The sequence below is a fragment of the Scomber scombrus genome, chromosome 4, assembly GCF_963691925.1.
Source record: "Scomber scombrus chromosome 4, fScoSco1.1, whole genome shotgun sequence".
NCBI classification, from domain to species: domain Eukaryota; kingdom Metazoa; phylum Chordata; class Actinopteri; order Scombriformes; family Scombridae; genus Scomber; species Scomber scombrus.
The window spans coordinates 1,399,287-1,420,274 of NC_084973.1; the positions used below are offsets into that span (position 1 = coordinate 1,399,287).

Genomic DNA, 20,988 nt, shown 5'->3' on the forward strand with positions numbered 1-20,988 from the left:
CAGCCAGGCTTCATCAAAAGTGGAAGAAAAAAAAAACATGATGTGAAGCTGTAATTGGTTAGTTGTGGAGCATTGAATATGTCAGAATATGACTCTAGTACAGCTTCTGATCATGTACAGCCTTATAGTATCAAGATCAGTTTTGCACTAACTCTCATTGCACACACAGAATACACAGCAAGTGAGGTTAGGGTTAGTACACAATCAGTCTGAGTAGAGTTTCAACTCATTCAAGACATGTCAAGTCACAAGTGTTCAGAAGCAATGAGTCTCTCATGTTTCTGACCGATGACCGCTAAATACACATCAGCATTTGAAAAGTGAAGAAAAAGTTAAAAAAAAAAAAAAAAAAAAAGAGTCTCAAGTCAATTAAGACACATCAAAGTCAAGTCTGAATGATGACTGCTAAAATAACACATCTTTGTTATCAACTTGCAGGACAAGCTGCAACTTTTGAGGTCTAATATGAAACATTTAAACATTGTACTTGTGTTATTAGTTTTTCTCAAGAGTGACAAAAAGTTCCTCTAATTTAATAGTCTGACAATCAAATAGTACAACAAGCTGACAGTTTATCTAGATTATCACTTTATTTAAAGATGAAATAATAGCTCCAGTACTTCATAGCTGAAGTTGCTTTGTAACATTTCTCTTGACTTTTCTCTTTAAATGAGTAACCTGCTGGTCAGTGCACTCTGCTGATAGCCAGTGTTCATGTCATTGTTAAGAAAAGAAAAAAAACAACAATCTGTATTTTTTCCCATAACTGCAAATCTCAGATCCGTGCAGCTCTGCCTCTGGATGTAGATGATCTTGTTTTATTGGGGGTTTCAACATGTGTGCACCTATAGTTCATGTCATATTCCTGACAGTGATACTGGTATTAATGGTATTAATGGAAACCGGTCACACTGGCTACAGCTGATATGCTATTGTGATTTCCGTTTAAACAGTAAACAGAGCCATACACGCCTTTAAATTCACAGTGTGTGTGTGTGTGTGTGTGTGTGTGTGTGTGTGTGTGTGTGTGTGTGTGTGTGTGTGTGTGTGTGTGTGTGTGTGTGTGTAACCTCATTGAATTTTTAACTCTTGTCAAAACATTTTTTTTTATACTAATGATAATAAACCAATTAGAGGTTTTATTTTTCAAACAACATATTTATTGCACATGTAAAAAGCCCGTGTGTGACTTACCGAGGAGCCTGCCCAGAAGGGACAGGAGTTTCGGACAGGGGGAGAGTTGCTGAGGGACAGAGCTCCAAATGACAGCGCCACCATGGAGCCGCCGAGCAGCAGCTGCAACAAACCCAGCGAGAGCAGCGGCCGCCCGGGTAGCAGCAACCGAGAGCCACCGCCGGCGATCCGGGAAGAAGCGGACAAGCCGCGGGGTCGGTTTCGGTAAGACGTCTCTGCGAGCTGCGAAGCCCCGGTAACCGGACAGCAAGAGCCCGGTAGCACCACTGGGAGCGACATGTGAGGCTCCACAGGCTGGACCAGCAACAAAAACAAACAGCCGGAGCTAGAGTTGAGACAGAACGGTGCACGCTCAGGGAACAGAGGGTGGATCCTCACAGAGCACAGTGGAGCTGCTCGGTGCCTCTGCCATATTGGTGTCCTGTTTTAAATAACATGCTCGCCGAACGCCACTGCTTGGATTGACTTTCACATATTTTGGCAGAGGGCTGAGAAAAAGCCATGCCGGGGGAGGGGCACAGCTGACCATGTGTAACCAGGACAGACCTCAGTCAAGTCTAACGTAGTCCTGAGGCCTGACATAGAAGCACATACACACAGTAGATGGATCACTCTGAAACAACAGAACGGAGAAAGTATCCCATTATATTTCTATAGGTCCATATAAGCTGTATCACTGCCACCACATCAAGGTGTTTTATTATTTTAAGTTCAATGAACAAGGTTTGTGATTATGTTGAGGTGGCTACAACACACCATATTTCACCCTACCTTTCAGGCACAATACAAAGAAATTTTTTATTGTGCTATTGTATCTATTGTGCTGATGTACTTGGTTTGCTTCCTTTTAAACTTTGTATTCTCTTTTTTTTAATATATATATTATTTAATCTCTTACTTTCACAAAAACCCTTCTAGGGGCAGGTGTTGGAAATGAGCATGAGCTATACATAACACTGTGATACCTGCACTGCATCAGACAGTTGTTCTAGCCTGTCTATGTATATTGTATCTGTCCATAATAAATAAATAGATGGACAATCATCATTTTATTGGGTTTCCTATCTATGACATAGGCTATATTAATGCCTAATGAGACATATCATTTATATCCTCTGATGCTACGGTCATATTGGTTGTGAATATGTCCACATCCTTTATTGTTGGAGGGTTATATACTGTATGTAAATAATAATGAAGATATTGTTTACAAAAAGAATGTGAGTATACATCAAATTTATGTGATGAATGTTTCTGTGAATATACTGTACACTTAAACCAAACTGTAACCTCAGGAGAACACTGTGACTGAACGTATGATGGAAATGTCACTGGTATAAGATCATAGTCTGGCAAGTTGAGGAAGTAGTTCACTATCTGAATTTAACTGAGCAAAAATAGAAGAAAGAACATATTTTTTTAAATGAATAAACTGATAAGTCACTAAAATTAAAATAGTGATTGTGAATGTCTTCTTTTCCATAAGATGAATCAAACAGAAGGATTAATCAAACATGTATTAATGACTGATGGGGAATTGATGAGACTAATTATGAGTCCGAATATGAACAGTATGTGAGGGTTAGGGTTGATTCAACATTTAGAGAGGATGGAATCAACTTGAATCCATAACAAGTACACCTTTCAGTACACCCACACTGTATGTATGTAAGTACCAATTGATTCTTGTGTATAAATGGTGCATACTATAATGGATATTGAGCAGTCCTTCCATAATTAACATGTTACTCAAGCATTTTCTGATGTGTAAATGTATACATAAAGTACTTTGAAAAATTCTGATATCTTCTATGTACCTGTGGATGAACACACACTGCTTGTTACAAGACACCATACACAATAAATACATATGGTAATACAAAGGCATAATACAATGCATAAAGTTGCACATGTTTATATATATGCAAATGTAAAAGTTTGACCTGTGTTTATAAAAAAAATTAATTAAATTAAAAATCAGCTTCAAACATGATGTACGTTGTATTCTTCATATTCCATAAAATGTTCATTTAGACCATAAAATAGTGATTGTGAATAAATATTTATTAATGACTGATGGGGAATTTATGAATGTGAATTAGTGTAGAGACTAATTATGAGTCAGAATATGAACAGTATGTAAGGGTTACAATATGATCACATCTCTTATATTTGTTGAAATATGTTTAGCAGAGGTAGGCAAATAGCAATCCGTGGGCCAAATTTAGTTGAAAAATATTTGGCAAAATACTTCTGACATTCATAGTATACATCAAAAAACCCAATAAACCTTTTCAGAAATTAAAGTTTAATACATGTATTCAACAACTTTTGGCAGTGGAAGAGAAATGCTGTGTTGATGCCATTTTCTCTATTAGATAAATAAAGGTAAATCTGATTTATTCTTAAATGAGTTAAAAGAAATAAACATATAAACCTTTGTTTTAACTGCATCGATTAACACCTCTCCCCCAATGACAAATCCTTAAAAAAACTGGCCAGTCATTGAACCTAACTGCTGACCCCTGATGTGTAGGTTCTCCATACTGACAGTGAAGCAATGCTTTGGTAGAGTGACAACAGCAAGAGCAGGGGGGGGGGGGCAAAATCCACAGTTCTGGTTCTGTGCCATCATTTATATTACAGTTCATCTTAAGCTAATATGAAGCCTCAACAGTTTGAGTTCATCCTGCTAAATAATCAGTAATCTCTGTCAGTATCTCTGTTTGTCAGAATAAACACAGTACATAGAGTATGAATGTGGTTAAGACTTCTTTTATTTGGTGTTTTATGGTGAAAACATGGAAAAAAACTCAGCAGACACAGTCCAGTCATTCTTCTCATTCTCTCCGTCTCATTTGTAATGTAACCCTCTGCCATGACACGGTACAGTAGACTCCATGAGTTCAGTGCCAGTCTGTATGAAGGATGTCACTCATTAGCACTTAGATTGTGACAGTAAGCACTTTGTAACTCATGTGTGGAGTTAAATAGTGGAACCGAGATATACAATCACATGTATTTGAAACATGGGGAATACCATTCATTCACACTGATGGTGGAGCCCAGACCAGAAGACAGCTGACTGCCTCCACCACAGGTCAGAGCACCTCCACCCTCCATCTCTGTGGCAAACGTGGCATCATCTATCACAGGCTTCCCTCTGGGTAGAACTAGCACAACACCATTTTATTGCATACTATTACCACAGTTGATGGTGATGATTGTTGATGCGCACTAATTTGCAGTTATAGGTTCTTTACCTCTGACCTTTACAACACTTACTCTCTTTCCAGTATGCTTACATTCCAGCATAGAATTTCTAAATAATAATCTGTCATATTTTTTTATTTAAATACATCTGTTTTGCTCTACTGTGTTCCCCGACTGACACAACACAAAAATAATTCAGCCATTTGATACAAGATTTTACATTTGCTATTCTACAAATTCCATGTCTGGTACAGGAAAAGTCCACTGTTATACAGCAAGTGATCTGTTTTATGTCTCTGGTTGGTTTGGAATAATAAAAGAAGCTGTGTCTCAATTCACGGGTTACTTCTACTTTGAGATCATGGACCACAAAGATGAGTCTTTTAGATGAAGTCAGGTTACTAACCTGGCAGAGTGGATTACTGTGTAAGGGGACCCTGAAAAACATACTGTTTGTAACTAATTTTAAAGAATATCTTGGAATATGCAATATCAACTGACATGGTAGAGCCTCACATGTTTCAAATCTGCATTAAAACTACTCACTTGCCTCTATGTACTGTACATTGAAAGTTATTGGCTGCTGTAAGGATTATGACTCATCAATTTGTAGCTTTCTAAGCCTACAGTGAGATTACTCACTAATGGAATGGGCTATTTCCAACTGGTGACGTCGCTTGAATCATTTTCTAAAACATTACGATACTGACATTTGGCACTGACATGGAACATTGATGGAATGCCCATTGCATTTCTTTCTGTCACAGTGTGTAAGTGACTCGTGACACACTGTTAATGTGTAATGATGAACATGTGTACAATACTAACAGGAGCAAACACTGCAGTTTCTGCCTGACTTCCATCATTTACATCCTATACAAACATGTAGGATATGCAATATCATCATGTAACGTTTTCTCAATGTGACCAGTTGACATGGGCTGAATAAATGCAGTGATCAGACTACAGTAGATTTTGAAATACAGATGAGCACAAAGTTGAAGCAACCCACAGCTGTAGTTCTCAGGTGCATTGTTAACATATTCACTTTTCAAAGGAAGTTCTCCTGAAGTGGGACACAGCTTTAACAAGATAAGGCTAGCATTCTAGATGTTTCTTATTGTTAAGCAAATACCATGAAAAGACCAAAGCCAACATGTTAGTCCGTCTCTTAATATTTTTTGGACTCTGTGGCTCTCAGCATGAAGCCCTTTGGTTGTTACTAAAGATGTCAATCTTTGCAAACAGCTCACAAATATATATTGTTTCTGTTCTTTAAAAAGGCTCAGTAAATTTGACTGAAACAAGATCAAATAGTGTATTTGTTGAGGACTATATTTTCAGTGTTGGATTGTGTTTATGGTAATGAAAGAACATGTCACCTGGTCCAACGGTGTGGCTCATTAATGCATCTTTAATAGAAAATGGACCTCTAGGGCACAGAGGAATACGATAGATCAGACTCTGATACACACATGATACTTGTTGTATTTGGTCTGTACATGAGACTTGCTGACAAGAAAAAGTCATCCTTTAAGTGTGTTGTTAGCGTAGGCAGTGATCGCCACCATGGCTGAACAGACTGAAGAGAACGACACCTGCAGATCTTTCTTCAACAAAACATTCCAAGGCAAAATACATCTCTACATACTCTACTGGCCACACAATTAAGACTGATAAATCCTTTTCTGGCTGGGAAGTACAGTGCAAAAAAACAGCACAGAATGCTGAGCACCAAAGATAGCAAAAATAAGAAAAACAAGGAATCAGAAGGCCTGGTCACAAACAAAGCTGTACAACAACATGTAGCTGTGCATCTTTAAAAAAATATGGAGTTCTACAAGTTTGGTATAAGATTTTTCAATCTGCTACAGCTCATAGCAACATCAGCCATTCTCACAGGTACCGTAAGTACAATTCAAACTGGTAACCATTACATAAACCTACAGGATCTTTACATTATCCAAGAGATTCAGTTGTTGTGGGATATTATAAAAAGAAAAAAAATACTTACTATACTACTCTGCTAGCTGGCTAACTATCAGCATGTCAGGAGAAGTTTACACAATTTATGAAGTGACTCCTATCTCATAACTGTAAACCATTCTCCTTTTGTTTTTTAAGTGAATTGTAATAAAACTCATTGATAACATGCTGCTACTGTATGAGTGGGTGGTATATCTTTGCTGAATTTATGATTTAACCCACAAGACACTGATACTCCTGTCTGTGTGTAATAATCAGTTATCAGTGCAATGAAACAACAGTAAAACCTGCTTGCATTATTACTATCTGTTGCCATATTTTTAGTCATTTACTAATTTACTATGGATTAGAGAGGGTGTATTCAGTACATGAATATTCTAGAATGTGCACAATAAGGTCACTGCAAATATTATGAGACAAAGCATTTAAGCAAGAAAACTGAAAACTCTCTGTAATACTGTCATAATAAGATTTGACAAGACATAAACACATACCTGAAATCACTAGAATGTCCTCACAGCTCTGATGGATTTTATTCCAAATAATTTAATTGGCTAAACTTGGAATCTGTGTGTAATATCTTCCGTCTGATGTGCAGAAATACACCGAACATTAACTACCGTTATATCCTGACTGATACTATCACTCTGTGGATGCCAAAAGCATAAGAGTTAGCAACCTAGGTCAGCACTGTTCAGACAGTTTGCTATTGGTCAGTGGTGTGAGAGTACAGGTCAAAGTTCACCAATATTAAACTCATATAATTAGAAAGAAATTAAAAGATTTGCAAAGATTGCCTTCACCTCTGTAAATGAATCCCTTGATTGTGGCCATTGAAATAAATACATCTCACCATCAAATGTTGCCATTTCAAATGCAGATGTGACCAGGCCTTTACAGATTACATTTAACCAACTCTAATCATCTCAAGCTAAAAGTTCACACTGGTGTGAGACAGAAATAGTTTTTAATTGAATTCTAGAGATCAGACAGTGTTTGCCCTCGCTTACACATGGCAGATAGGACTGGTTGCAGGGTGTGTACTGTAGTTTTAAGGGTGTGTATTGTCACTGTAGGTGACAGCAGACAGTACAGTGTGTGTAGGGACAGCATTAAGGGTTTTGGTGTCTCTGGTTCCCTGGTTTCCCTTTAAGCTTGACAGCAGCAGAGGTTTTAGTCCGGCTGGGCGGCTGAGGGGCGGAGGAAAGACAACCCAAACCTCATGGGACTAAGAAAGTAAAAGGCACTTCAAAAAACTGTAACAAATTCCAGTGTTACTAGATAGATTATCTCTTTATATATATATGTATATGTATATACATACATATATAAATATACATATATATTTAGATATAGATATAGATAGATATATACTGTATGTATACACAGGCATTGTCATATAGGAAGGAATGCAAAGACACAGTATAAACACTTGACTTTAGATATATAATATATATATATATATATATAGTATGTAATAATATATACGTAACCTTTGTTGATCATAGCTGGCAATTACAGGAGCTTAAAAAAGAAGGGGGGAGATGATCAAGCGCATTGTGGTTTTTTGGGGTTTGTTGAGGTTTTGTGAGGGCAACACTCGTGGCAATAGGTTTCAGTTGCTGTGCACAAACTGAAGAGTTGCATAGGCAAGAAAACAAGTGGTTCCTGATCACTCAGTTTTGACCATTAAAAGAGGTACGTAAGAAAGAAACAGTTAAATATAACATAAAGAGTAAAGCAAAGACAGTGTTCCTATCCAAATGGATAGTACAGATTGCTTTGACTTCCTTGAAGCAAAAAAAGAAGCAGTTTTTTTTTTTCTTCTCGATATCAAAGAAGCAAGAGTCAGTTCAAAGTCAGCAGCTGATTTGTGCAGGGCATGATGGAATGGTAAGTGTGTAAATAGACTGCATATGCAGCGTGTGTGTACATGTATGTCCAGGAAGCTGAGAGCTGGCGTAGCTGCTGTGTGTTAACCCTACAGTTCAGTGTCCTGGTACTGGTGGGAGTTGGCGGTGTAGTATCCTGGCATTGCCTCCTCCTTTGCCACCATCTCGCTGGGGTAGAAGGGATGTCCCTCCATGGAGGACAGACCCCGGGGTTCAGGACGGGAGCTGGAGCTGGAGAGACAGAAAACACCAGCTGTACTGAGTCCTGTCTCACTTCCAGTTTAGCCTGTGCTTCACTAGCCTTCACCACACTATGTACTACGGTATGTACTCAGTGACAATTTGGCTATTTTGGTTATTCAATTAATCGGTGCAGACTGGTAGAAACTGCTTATAATGATCATAGTAACAGTGATCATCCGCTTATATGGATCAGAGAGTTGGGACAGAATCATTTGTATACAACTGCTGTTTAAATCATTCATTTATAGTAATCCAGTAGTCTGCTAGTCTCTACAGGGTTCATTTTAGCTCTTTTCATAAATGACAACATAAGTCAAAAACAGTAATTCTATTTTTTACTTTACTCCCGTATTACATATGATATGCACTTAGTGGCTGCAGCAGGCTTTTTGCCTCATGGTAACCTGTCTGTTTCTGGCTGGTTACAGAGGCGGGTGCTGCCTGCACACTGAAATCATGGTGGACAAACATCATCATTTTCTCTCTCTCAAAAAAAAAAAGAAGAAGTCTCTTCAAAGCTGACGACAAACTGCCAAAAACGAGCCAATGAGATGCAGCAGTGAAAAAAAAAAAAAAAGTGTTTGAAACAGCTGTACTGTAGTTTCAAATAGTCAATACAATTCAGTTTCATTACTTTCTATTCATGTAATAAATATGCAAATGTCAGTTAGATGGTAATCTGCATGAGAAATATGCTCAGATCTCAGGGAATAACTCGGTGAGACTGGCATGTTTTACTGGCAAGAAATACGCTGATAAGTACAAAAAGAGACCCAGAGTGTATGAAACTGGAACTATGACCTAATACAACCATAACCAGTTACCAATGAAAGACCAATACTTACACACTCCATATTATGTGCAATACATGCTACTATATTAACATTTTATTCAAAGTATAATTCCTGTGCATGATCTATTATCATTAATGTTAAATATATAACAATGTAATATAATGTATGACATGTGGTAGTAGTTTACAATTGCAATTCTGAATAGATATTTAGACTTTTATATCCTTCAGCTCCATAAACATCCCTATATTTCCAACACATTGAATGATGTCATACCTTAGATCTGCTATGGTCTTTAATACATTTAATTGATTACTGTTCACGTTGAAATACTCCCTCTGAAATGCACTTGCTGCTATAATTCTCTCTTCAGAAATGTATTGTAAACAGGGAGGATAGCAAGCACTGCACAAACACAAACACACTGACAAACACACTCACAGCGGAGCTGGGAAACAGTCGTATGGCAGTGGTTAGCCTACCCGATAGGCTGTGGGCGACTGTGATCCAGCTTGGCTGTCTTCAGAGGAACAGCGTAGATGTCTGGATGCTTCTGGGCTATTTCCAACTGGAAAAAGAGATTGTTTGAGTGTGTGTATGTGGTATCGAGAAAGACATTTCAGAAATGAAGTAAGAGACTAGAAAGAGCTGTGTGGAAGACTGAGGGTGTATTAAACCACTAGAAACCATTACTTTCCTATAGTAGACTAGTGCTACCAGATTAACATCATTCTATGTCTCAGTGTGTGGATGTGTATTCAATGATACTGAAGCAAACTGCATTCACAGAAAGGAAAGTGCAGATGTTAACTTGTAATTGTAACTTAACTAATTATGACTCATAATAACTGATCTGTATCTTCTAATTAAGAAAACAAATTCCGTACTTGTCAGATTTGTGTGTCATAATTATGAGACAAAGATCTACATGAGATGCTTTTTCATGTGATACAGATCTCTTCATTATGAGATGCTGGGTCATCATGACAAGATGTACGAGATAAGGCCTCATGTACTATGTACCCATTACTAAATCTACATCATGAAATTTAAACAGGAAGTTAACCTCGTCTTATGGTTGCTCCTAACAATACTTGCTTCATTTGGAAAGTATGTAACATTATACGTAGAAAACATTCCGCAACCAGACTTTTTACATTATGGCAAGGTGTTGCTGCCACCATAGGGACATTTCCACTGCAGGAACTTCAGGGTGGAGACACAACAGCTGAGAGGACCGAGTGAGAGGTTGTCCTGTAAAGTTCCCACATCCTAAATTTGACCCAATTTGACTAATGATGAAAGAAGTACATAAAGATAAGCTGCTTAAAATGTTCTTTTTTTAGATGATATTTTCATAGTGTTTCAACCCAATTATGAAGTAAAATGAGTTCATTATTTCTACCAAAAAATTCTCTTTGCACATGTTCTACCATTGGCTGCAGATATGTGATGCCATATGTCTCAGTAAAACATGGTAGTGTCCCCATCAGCTGACTATGTTCAGATCAGTGTAAGACAGTAAAATCAGACAAGATGGGGTCTGGAGCATATGGTTTTAATTAAAGCCTTCACAGAGGTGCTGCACCTTATTAAAGGTTGTTTTTTTCTACGTAACTGCTCTGCTATTACTTTATTTAGGTTTATTATCATTTTTATTGTTTATAAGTGTTAAAAAATAATATTCCTCTGATTTATATGTCACTTTAATTTGTGTTCTGGGCTGGTTATTGTGCTGCACCATTAAAATAGAGGCCTACATCTACAGAACTGATCAAAGTCCATTACTACACCTAATTATAATGCAGGTGATGACTAAGAACACTAAATTACGCTCTTTCCCAAACCCACCCTGGCATTCTGTGCCTCATGTAGTTCCACAATCCGTTGGGCCCGGGCAAAGTGATCCATCTTCTCAAAGGCCTTGATCTTCCCCATGAAGGACCTCATGGACGGGTCCTCTGCAGGGCTGTCCTCTCCTGCCTCCTCCTGCTTCCTACAGGCCGCCATGCTCGCACTGGGCAGAGCGAGAGGCGAGTGAACCGCGACCTCTGCTGTGCTCCCGCAGCTGCTGGGCTTTGGTGCGGCGGGGGGTTGGGGCGCTGCCTGGACCCGGGCTTTGCCGAAGGAGTTGAAGTGGAGAAGCGGGGGCGGAGGCGGTGGGCCGGATGAGGCGGCTAAACGGGAGATGGGTGGAGGAGGGTCGTTGTTGCTGCTGGCGGGGCTGCTGCTGGATGGAGAGTCGTAACTTCGGCTGGAGCTCGGGGGTGGAGGGTGGTGTTGACGGTGGTAATGGTGGGGGTTGGTGGAACCTGATATAAGGGCCTGCTCCTCCCTCAGAGACAGTTTGACCTGAGCAGGGAGAGGAAGAGTTAGAGCTAGAACAGATACTCAACAAACTGTACTACTGTCCAGTCCAACACTACGCAGTGACTCCATACTGCTGCCAACATGCTCCACACTGAGTCTATTGTAATAACATTTCATAAATACTGAGGGAATTATTTGGCAGTAAAACGTCTAATACTGATCTGCTACCACCTCCATCCAGACCTGGAGAAGTGGATTTTGACCCTGGGGAGCAACGTGTCTTCTATCTGTGCAGATTTGACATTACAGTTTTATGTTTTGGGCTTTCTAGTGGCTGCAGAACATGATTTGTTGCTAAGAAGCTGGTAGCACAATGCAGATCTGGTCTTATGTCAAGTCTTAAGTCTTCATTAGTATCTGAATGACCACTAAAATTACATGTCAAAAAACAGCATTCTTTACATAACATTTGAGTCCTGTCACTATGTTGTAAAATTCAATATTCAGGGTGTGTCTGCATCTCTTACTGTACTGTACTATACTATACTGTACTGTACTGTACTGTTGTGTACTGTACTATACTATACTGTACTGTACTATACTATACTGTACTTCTGTGTACTGTACTATACTGTACTGTACTGTTGTGTACTGTACTATACTATACTGTACTGTACTGTACTATACTGTACTGTACTTCTGTGTACTGTACTATACTATACTGTACTGTACTATACTATACTGTACTGTACTTCTGTGTACTGTACTATACTATACTGTACTATACTATACTGTACTGTACTTCTGTGTACTGTACTATACTGTACTGTTGTGTACTATACTATACTATACTGTACTGTACTGTACTGTAGTATACTGTACTGTACTGTACTATACTATACTATACCACACTACACTACACTATACTGCACACTGCACTGCACTGCACTACACTACACTCTACTATACTACACTACACTACACTATACTGCACACTGCACTACACTACACTAAACTATACTGCACTGCACTGCTCTACACTACAGTACACAATACTCTACTATACTACATTATACTACACTATACTAAACTACACTATATTTTTTTATACTATACATTACTATACTATACTGTACTATACTATACTATACTATACTATGCTGTACTGTACTGTACTGTACTGTATTGTACTGTACTGTATTGTACTATACTATACTATACTATGCTGTACTGTACTGTACTGTACTGTATTGTACTGTACTGTATTGTACTATACTGTACTATACTATGCTTCTTCTTTTTTTTTAACCAGATCAAAACTTCAGATATGAATATTCATACTTTTCAGTCTCCAGTAAAGTCAGGTCTACCCAGTCTTACAAGTCAAGTCTAAAGTTCTCATTTTTGTGTAAACAATGTTTGGCTGAAGTCTGATAATCTCTTTTTGGATAAGCTGTCTTAGCTAAGAATAAACACTTTTTTAGGATAATATTTAAGCTTTTATTTTCAAATTCATGGTATTTTGAAGCATGAACTGGAACTTAAATATCTTCCTTTTAAACTGTTAAAAGTTGCTAAACAAATCATGTTTAACTGCTTACTGACAGGGTCTCCTTCAATAAAAGCATCATGTCTTTTTAAACATCACTTTTCTTCAGGACAGATGAAAATGTTTTACTAAAATTCAACATTTTCAGCATGTAGAGGAGTAGTAGGTCATCACAACTAGTGGGTCTGTTTTAGTGGAATAAGAGAGGAAAGCACTAGAGATGGTTTTCATACCAACCAAACAGCATCCTGTGAAGCAACTCATTTACATGACTGATCATCTGCTGTGCTGAGTTGTTGGAATGAAAACCTGAACACTCTAAGATCACAACAGCCGAAGGTTAGACGAGTGCTATACACAAGCCCACCAACATGTACCAATAACTGAGGGGAATTCTGGGTACCCATCAGGTCCAATGAGCTGTTGTTGGAAGAATCTGAACTGCAGTGAGAGTATTTTCTCCATGTCAGGCCATTCCTCAGAGAGAAGGGCAGTTTGTTCCTTTGGGTGGATGTATACAGCTGCCAGAGTGGAGGTTACATGGTTAGGTTATCACATGTTTCTATCTGTTACTGAGGAATAATCTCATCACATAGCAACCCTTAGCAAAAAGTAGTATACTTGAAGTTCATTTTATTAAGTATGATTGAGTGTACAGTAAGTATAGCAAGTATACTATGGACCATGTACTTGTAGTGTACTAGAAAGTATAATAATTTAATACCTCTTCGGACTAAACTGGAACATTTTTAAGATGATAAAAGTATACTTTAAGTATACTTTATAAGATCATTTTAAGTTTACAAAAGTACACTTTCAAGTATACAATAAGTACACTCATCTATATACTACTAGTGCAACAGGTATATACTTCTAGTGAGTGAAAAACATTTTTATTCTGCTAGTTTAAATGTAAGCATGAGTCAATGACTTGACCTTATTCTGTACTTGGATCCAGATATACTAAGTATTAGTACTTTGTGGCAGAAAGAAGTAAAAAGTATACTAAAGTACAAGTATAAGCTAAGTATTAAAGTATAAGTGTAAGTCTTAGTATTAATATACTTAGTCTTAGACTTTAGCTTATTGAATGCCTTAATAGTACATGAATGTTAATGGATATAGATGGATGGATAGAGAGAGAGAGGAGGAGAGAGAAGCTCAGTGCATCATGGGAGTCCCCCGGCAGTCTAAGCCTAAAGCAGCATAAACTAGGAGCTTTTCTTTATACTTTTCAGTATAAGCCAAGTATACTTCACTATACTATTCTTAAGTATATAAAATATAGTATCTTAAAAGTAAACTTCAAGTATACTGCCTCAGTTTTAGTATAAAATAAGTATACTCGTAGTACACTTGAATAAACTACTTTTTGCTAAGGGAAATAATGATTTTTTTGATATGTGGTAAACATGTTGTGTGCTACAGTATTTACGGTATGTCACCTTACCAACCAGATTCTATTCACAACTATTCTTCTGTATATGAGGGCACATTTGACTTTGATGTCATTTCAGGAAAATATTTTATTTATGAAACTGAAGCTTTTCTTTATACCTACTTGGGTTAAATATATCTATCAACATATAAACTGATATACAATAGTATCATAAAGTTGATGAGAGATGTGTTAGCAAATACACAAAAACTCCATTATCATTCATTTGGAGTCATGTGTATGTCCACCTGATGGATGTAAGTCCAATATTCACTCCGTCTTAATCTCTGGTTTTGTGTTAATTAATTCCTGAGAAATATATTTTTAGCTCTAAATGCTCCACTGTGCTCACCAGTTGATCTCTAACTGTGTGTCTGCTGTGTGGTGCTGGGCAGGTAGTGAACAATGGGTCAATCAGCTCTCTGCTGCACAATACTAATAATTCTGCTTACACAGTCATGTAATCCATCATAACATTATAGTTAAAGTGTTACAGGTTCATTTGGTGAAATACGGGTTCAGAGTCCATAAGACCAGCATTGAAATGACCAAAGAGCTTTCATTCATAATGATATGAAAGTGAAAACAGTAAATCTGGCTGGCTCCTCATTCATTCCTCTATGATTGCAACTAAACACTGTGTACTAATGCAGGACAGAGTACAGACATGTGTCCCTCACCTTGCTGTCTGTAAGGAAGACAGGTGGAGGGCTGGACCTGTTGAGGACCTCACGACTGCTGAATTTCCTCATGCGACTCCGGATGTCTGGACTGTATCTGCGTAAGATCTACACACACACACACACACACACACGCACACACACGCACACACACACACACACACACGCACACACACACACACACACACACACACACACACACGACATTACATTGACTTACATTCATTTCCTATGGGGACTTGCTTTTTGTCCTCAAAAGGAAGGCGAGTCCCCACATGTGACTGTGCTTATGCCCCCACAACAACATGAGATGCGCACACACACACACACACACGCACACACACACACACGCACACACACACCTGCCCTGTTAAAATCTGAGGTTGAAAGCTGATAGATAGTGATCAGCTGTTTTAGGAGCCTTAGCCTCTAAAAAACAGAAAATAGGAATTTGTGATGTTTAAAGATTTCTGTCAGTATGAACTGATGGGTTTGGGGCCATGTCAGAAAGGATTAAGAAACGGACGGACACATTTTTGATTTAGGCCTTTTCATTGTATTTGATTATAAGGAAAATCGCTAAAACACCATCTCTATCTTTTAAGATAGTTTCAAGCTTTTCTGCCAGACAACATAAAACCAGAGAGCAACTTATTTGTACTAATAGCTACATTGAATTAAGGTTTTCCTCCCCCCTAAAATAAATTCAAGTAATCTTTATTTAATGTGTTGCCAAGACTATATAAGTAATATAAGTAATATAACTGTATTTCTCTTCTTCATGTTTGAACGTGAGCAAAATATTGGATTAAACAGGTGGTACCTCAGATGGCATCATGTTCGGTATGCTTATGTTTGTGTATTGATGTATAATGTGAGCACGCTGTGTTGCTGATCATTGTATGTTCCTGTTACAGTCCACATGGAACTGTAATATGCAGTCCAGACTACAGATGGCAGCAACACCCTTACAGTGAAGAGAGAGAGAAACCTGGAAAACTAGAGACTCTGCATCAGGCTCTTGGATAATGACCTCAACAAAATGATCACAATGTGAAACACATTTTTCTAGTTTTTTTTGTTCCTGGGTAGTGAGTTTTATTTCTTAAATAATAAAGAAAATGACTGTTACTCCCTTCAAACTTTACTTTTGTGACCAGGACAGTGATATTTTGAAACTGACACATTTCTTATAGAAAAATGGGAAAATTTCAGAAAAAACAACTTATGAATCACTGGATATGATAATGGGAGACTATATTTGGCTGCTGATTTATTATAATCTTAAATCGCGAAAAACTCTTTACTTCTACATCTTTGTGGTCACTTTTGTATAACTTTGGGATGTTCATTTTGATTCATATATTGTTTTTGAGATTTCAGAAAGAGCTGTCTGATAGCAAGGTACAGCAGGTGAGGGGGGGGGGGGGGGCATTATCTGCTGCAGGTAATACACTAACTATGGATAAGAACCTCATACAACCCCATAAAAAAAAGAAAGAAGCAAATTATCCCTTTAAGTCAGTTAACCGTTTCTAGGACACTCCATATTTCAACCCTAGAGAGTTATTGGGGGATGTTACATGACTTTTTTGCTTTTGTGACTTTTTTCTAAATGTTTCATATTTATGTTGCAAATCAAGGTAAATGAAGTTACCATATATGGTTCCTCACCGGTCTATAGGGTAAAACCTAAAACGTATCCATATATAAAAAAATTCACATGGTTCTACAACCTCACAGGGAGGCATGGGGAGGCTAGTATGGATGTTTACGGAAGTTACCAAATAGAGTTATTCACCCGATAAAGGGTCAAAGGTGCTTTCCATGAAAAGTATCAAAAAACATTAAAATGATGATCAAGACATGAAAAAGATATAAATCCCTGGAGGAAATAGACATACAAGAGACAGTATGATACAATAAACCCCACACTTCCAGAAAGTTCTGCTCATTTTCACTTTACATAAAATACATTTCCATCATTATTGCTATGTTATATTTTCATGTCTTAGGTAAAATAGGACATGATATTGTGTGATAGGAGATGTTTTTGGTGTAAAAGCTAAAAAAATACACTCTCTCTGCTCTCTGAAACATGAATCAAGGTTTAATCACATTTATTGATCAGTCAGATCAACTATTGATGCTTTATAAACACATCTGTGGTTCAACATTTGGTAAAGACACTTTTGAGGGGAACAAACTGCGAGGGCGTAGAATATGAACAGTATGTGAGGGTTAACCATGCTGAAAGCTATACTTCACATACTGTATGCCTTTAAATTATCCAATGATATAACTACTCTGGATGGCATTACTTTGGCCTCCAGCACCACTGTAAGGAACCTAGGAGTTATATTTGACCAGGATTTGTCCTTTAATTCACACATACAACAAATTTAAAGGACTGCCTTTTTTCATCTGCGTAACATTTCAAAAATCAGACATATTCTGTCTCAAAATGATGCTGAAAAACTAGTCCATGCATTTGTTACTTCAAGGCTGGATTATTGTAATTCATTATTATCAGGCTGTCCGAATAAATCTCTAAAGACTCTCCAACTGGTCCAGAATGCAGCTGCACGTGTTCTGACAAAAACTAAAAAGAGAGATCACATTACTCCTATTTTAGCTTCACTGCATTGGCTTCCTGTTAAATCTAGAATAGAATTTAAAATCCTTCTCCTCACTTTTAAAGCTCTTAATGGTCAGGCTCCATCATATCTTAAAGAGCTTATAGTACCTTATGTACCTACCAGAACACTGTGCTCCCAGAACGCAGGCCTACTTGTGGTTCCTAGTATCTCTAAAAGTAGAATGGGAGGCAGAGCCTTCAGTTATCAGGCTCCTCTCCTGTGGAACTATCTTCCAGATTGGGTCCGGAGGGCAGACACCCTCTCTACTTTTAAGAGTAGGCTTAAAACTTTCCTTTTTGATAAAGCTTATAGTTAGGGCCGGCCAGGCTTGCCCTGGACCAGCTCCTAGTTTATGCTGCTATAGGCTTAGACTGCCGGGGGACTCCCATGATGCACTGAGCTTCTCTCTCCTCTCTCTCTCTCTTTATCCATCCATCTATATCCATTAACATTCATGTACTATTAATAATAGTTATTAACAATAACCTAAACTTCTTCCCCGGAGTTGTCTGTGCTTTCTCGTCTCACAGGTAATCTGGGCCTGTAGACTTCGGGATGACAGATTCCAGTCCCGGACCTTCTAGCTTCAATGTTTATGAACTATGTGCTTCTCTCTCTCTCTCCTATTCTTCCTCTCTCTCCTCTCTACCCCAACCGGTCGAGGCAGATGTTCTCCCACTTTGAGCCTGGTTCTGAGGTTTCTTCCTGTTAAAAGGGAGTTTTTTCTTGCCATTGTTGCTAAGTGCTGCTCATGTAGGAATGTTGGGTCTCTTTAAAATTAAACCTGAAGAGTACGATTTAGAACCTGCTCTATGTGTAAAGTGCCTTGAGATAACTTTGTTGTGATTTGGCGCTATACAAATAAAGATTGATTGATTGATTGATTGATTGATTGATTGAAATTGCACAAGTACTTATACTATAGTAAATATAATCTCAGATTCTCTGAAATCACCAACTTGTAAGTATTAGTTTAGTTTTAAGGAAAGATTGTTAATTCATGATCAAAGTGTGATAAGAAAAAACATGTCATTCCCTGGATAAAGAACATTTAAAAAGGATGAACTATAACACACACTTCAGTGTATAGAAGCTTGTGTTAGTGTATGAGCCTCTGACCTCTTCTGCTGTGACAGGTTCAGACGAGCGGCTGATGGCAGAGATGTGCATGGTCTCCACATCAGGCTCGTTGTCAGTGTAAGCCCCGGCCTCATCAGCAGTGTCGTCCAGGTCGGAGGTCAGCCGGCTGTCCATACTGAGGTAGTCGGCGGACATGGCAGACAGGAAGGACATACGCTCCACATCCTGGCAGTCCAGATCACTCTCTACTCCCTCCAGCTAAAAGAGACACATGATGGATCTTGGGTGTACAGGAAGGAAGGATGGACAGACGGATAGCACGAGAACAAGAGAGAAGAAAGAAAGACAAACAGAGCCGAGCTGTAGAGCACCACTGGCAGGAAGTAGGAAGACACAGTGAGCATGCTCAGAGCGCACACACAGGTGGCTGCTATGAAGGTGACAGATAGATAGAAGAGCAGTCAGTCTACTAAAGTCTACTGACACTGAATAAACTATACTCTATATGTGCACTATAATCATACACATGTGCACACACACTACTACTGTATACATACACATTGTACACTTCTACCAATGCATACACTAGTTAGTGTGTGTGTGTGTGTGTGTGTGTGTGTGCGTGTCCATCACATCACATCATTTTATTGACCAAATATTTGAAGCCATCTTGGGTTCAGTATAATGTTTCCTGTATATAAAATAAACTGATTGGTAACATCTTTTTTTTTTTTTTTTTTTACAGGTTGCTGAAAATGCTTTAAAATGTGCAGGTATTTAAAGTTACTCAAACTATTATCCTGGAGTGAAGACTCCATTTCCCATGAACACCATCACCTCATATCGTAAAGATCTTAACTAGCGTGTACATTTATTTTGGTAAGTAGCTGTGACGTAATACTTAATCATTATGACATTTCCTTGAAAGGGTTATATGATATGTTCACAAAACTACACACTGAAAATAATGTCGTTTTTGTTGCTGTATAAGCACTTACCAACTACGCTAACTTAACCACTTTTCTCTATTAGCAAAGTATTCCCATAGGCCATACAAATTATAATCACAAATGAATCACTCTGACCCCCTGCAACACCTCCATATAACATGGTATTTTAATATTTTTTAATTATTTCCATATCACTTTGCAACATTTTTAGCTCCTGCACTGATCTGCACTTTTAACTTTGCTTAGGTCGATTTTAACTGCTGCTTTAATGTCTGTCTGACTGTCAATCAAAATCCTTATTTATTTATTATAATGCAGCTTTGCTCCTCTCTCAGCAGGGACTAACGTGCTGTAAATTGGAGTAGACAGACTGCAGACAGCTAATTACTGATGAGCTGTTACTGCTGTAGTAATGCTGTACAGAGAGAGAAAAAAAAGAAAAGCAGCAGAGATCAGAGGTTGGTGCTGATTCAGTGTGTTGATCAGAAGTATTTCAGACACTAGATGCTGTTGATGTTTCAGTATTTACAGACCAAACTGACCCGCAGCACATGTTGAAGCGCTGTGTGTAAAAGTCTTACAAAGATCTGCTAACTTTGTTGTTTTTACATTATAATAGAGAACAAAGTTCCAGCATCTTTGTAATAATAAAGACGTCTCTAAAGAAATCACCTCTGTCATCATTAGTCATTATATCCACATTACTGATGATTATTTATCAAATATCTTGTGTAAATATTTTATGAAAGCACCAGTCGTCCCTGCAATATTATCAAAATATCAATATTGAGATATTTGGTTGAAAAAAATCATTTTTGAATCTGCCCATATCACCCCGCCCTACACAGAATATAATCTAACCCTTCTTCAAAATGACTTCATATAAAATAGCATTATTCTTAATAAATACAAAAGAAAATATTTTACTTTATCTCAAACCATCAGTGATTAAAAAGGTGAATATCTAGCTACTTCATTTCCATTATTTGACAATCATTTTCAGTTGACCCCCTAAAAAAA

General features: G+C 38.0%; 2 protein-coding genes across 3 annotated transcripts in view; both read right to left on the reverse strand.

The window, feature by feature from the left end:
* Positions 1-1,650, reverse strand: part of fam189a2 (family with sequence similarity 189 member A2) — a 32,494-nt gene extending 30,844 nt beyond the window's left edge. For both annotated transcript variants that reach the window (XM_062417393.1, XM_062417392.1), the window contains exon 1: positions 1,195-1,650. In XM_062417393.1, the coding sequence (XP_062273377.1) occupies positions 1,195-1,473 (279 nt within the window). In that variant the 5' untranslated portion in view covers positions 1,474-1,650. The remainder of the gene's footprint in view (positions 1-1,194) is intronic.
* A 3,008-nt stretch (positions 1,651-4,658) lies between these two features.
* Positions 4,659-20,988, reverse strand: part of LOC133978998 (tight junction protein ZO-2-like) — a 98,239-nt gene continuing 81,909 nt past the window's right edge. Inside the window, exons 19-23 of the mRNA XM_062417397.1 lie at positions 19,058-19,276; positions 15,300-15,407; positions 11,174-11,674; positions 9,805-9,890; positions 4,659-8,516 (exon numbers count right to left, since the gene is read on the reverse strand). Of these exons, the coding sequence (XP_062273381.1) occupies positions 8,375-8,516; positions 9,805-9,890; positions 11,174-11,674; positions 15,300-15,407; positions 19,058-19,276 (1,056 nt within the window). The 3' untranslated portion in view covers positions 4,659-8,374. The remainder of the gene's footprint in view (positions 8,517-9,804; positions 9,891-11,173; positions 11,675-15,299; positions 15,408-19,057; positions 19,277-20,988) is intronic.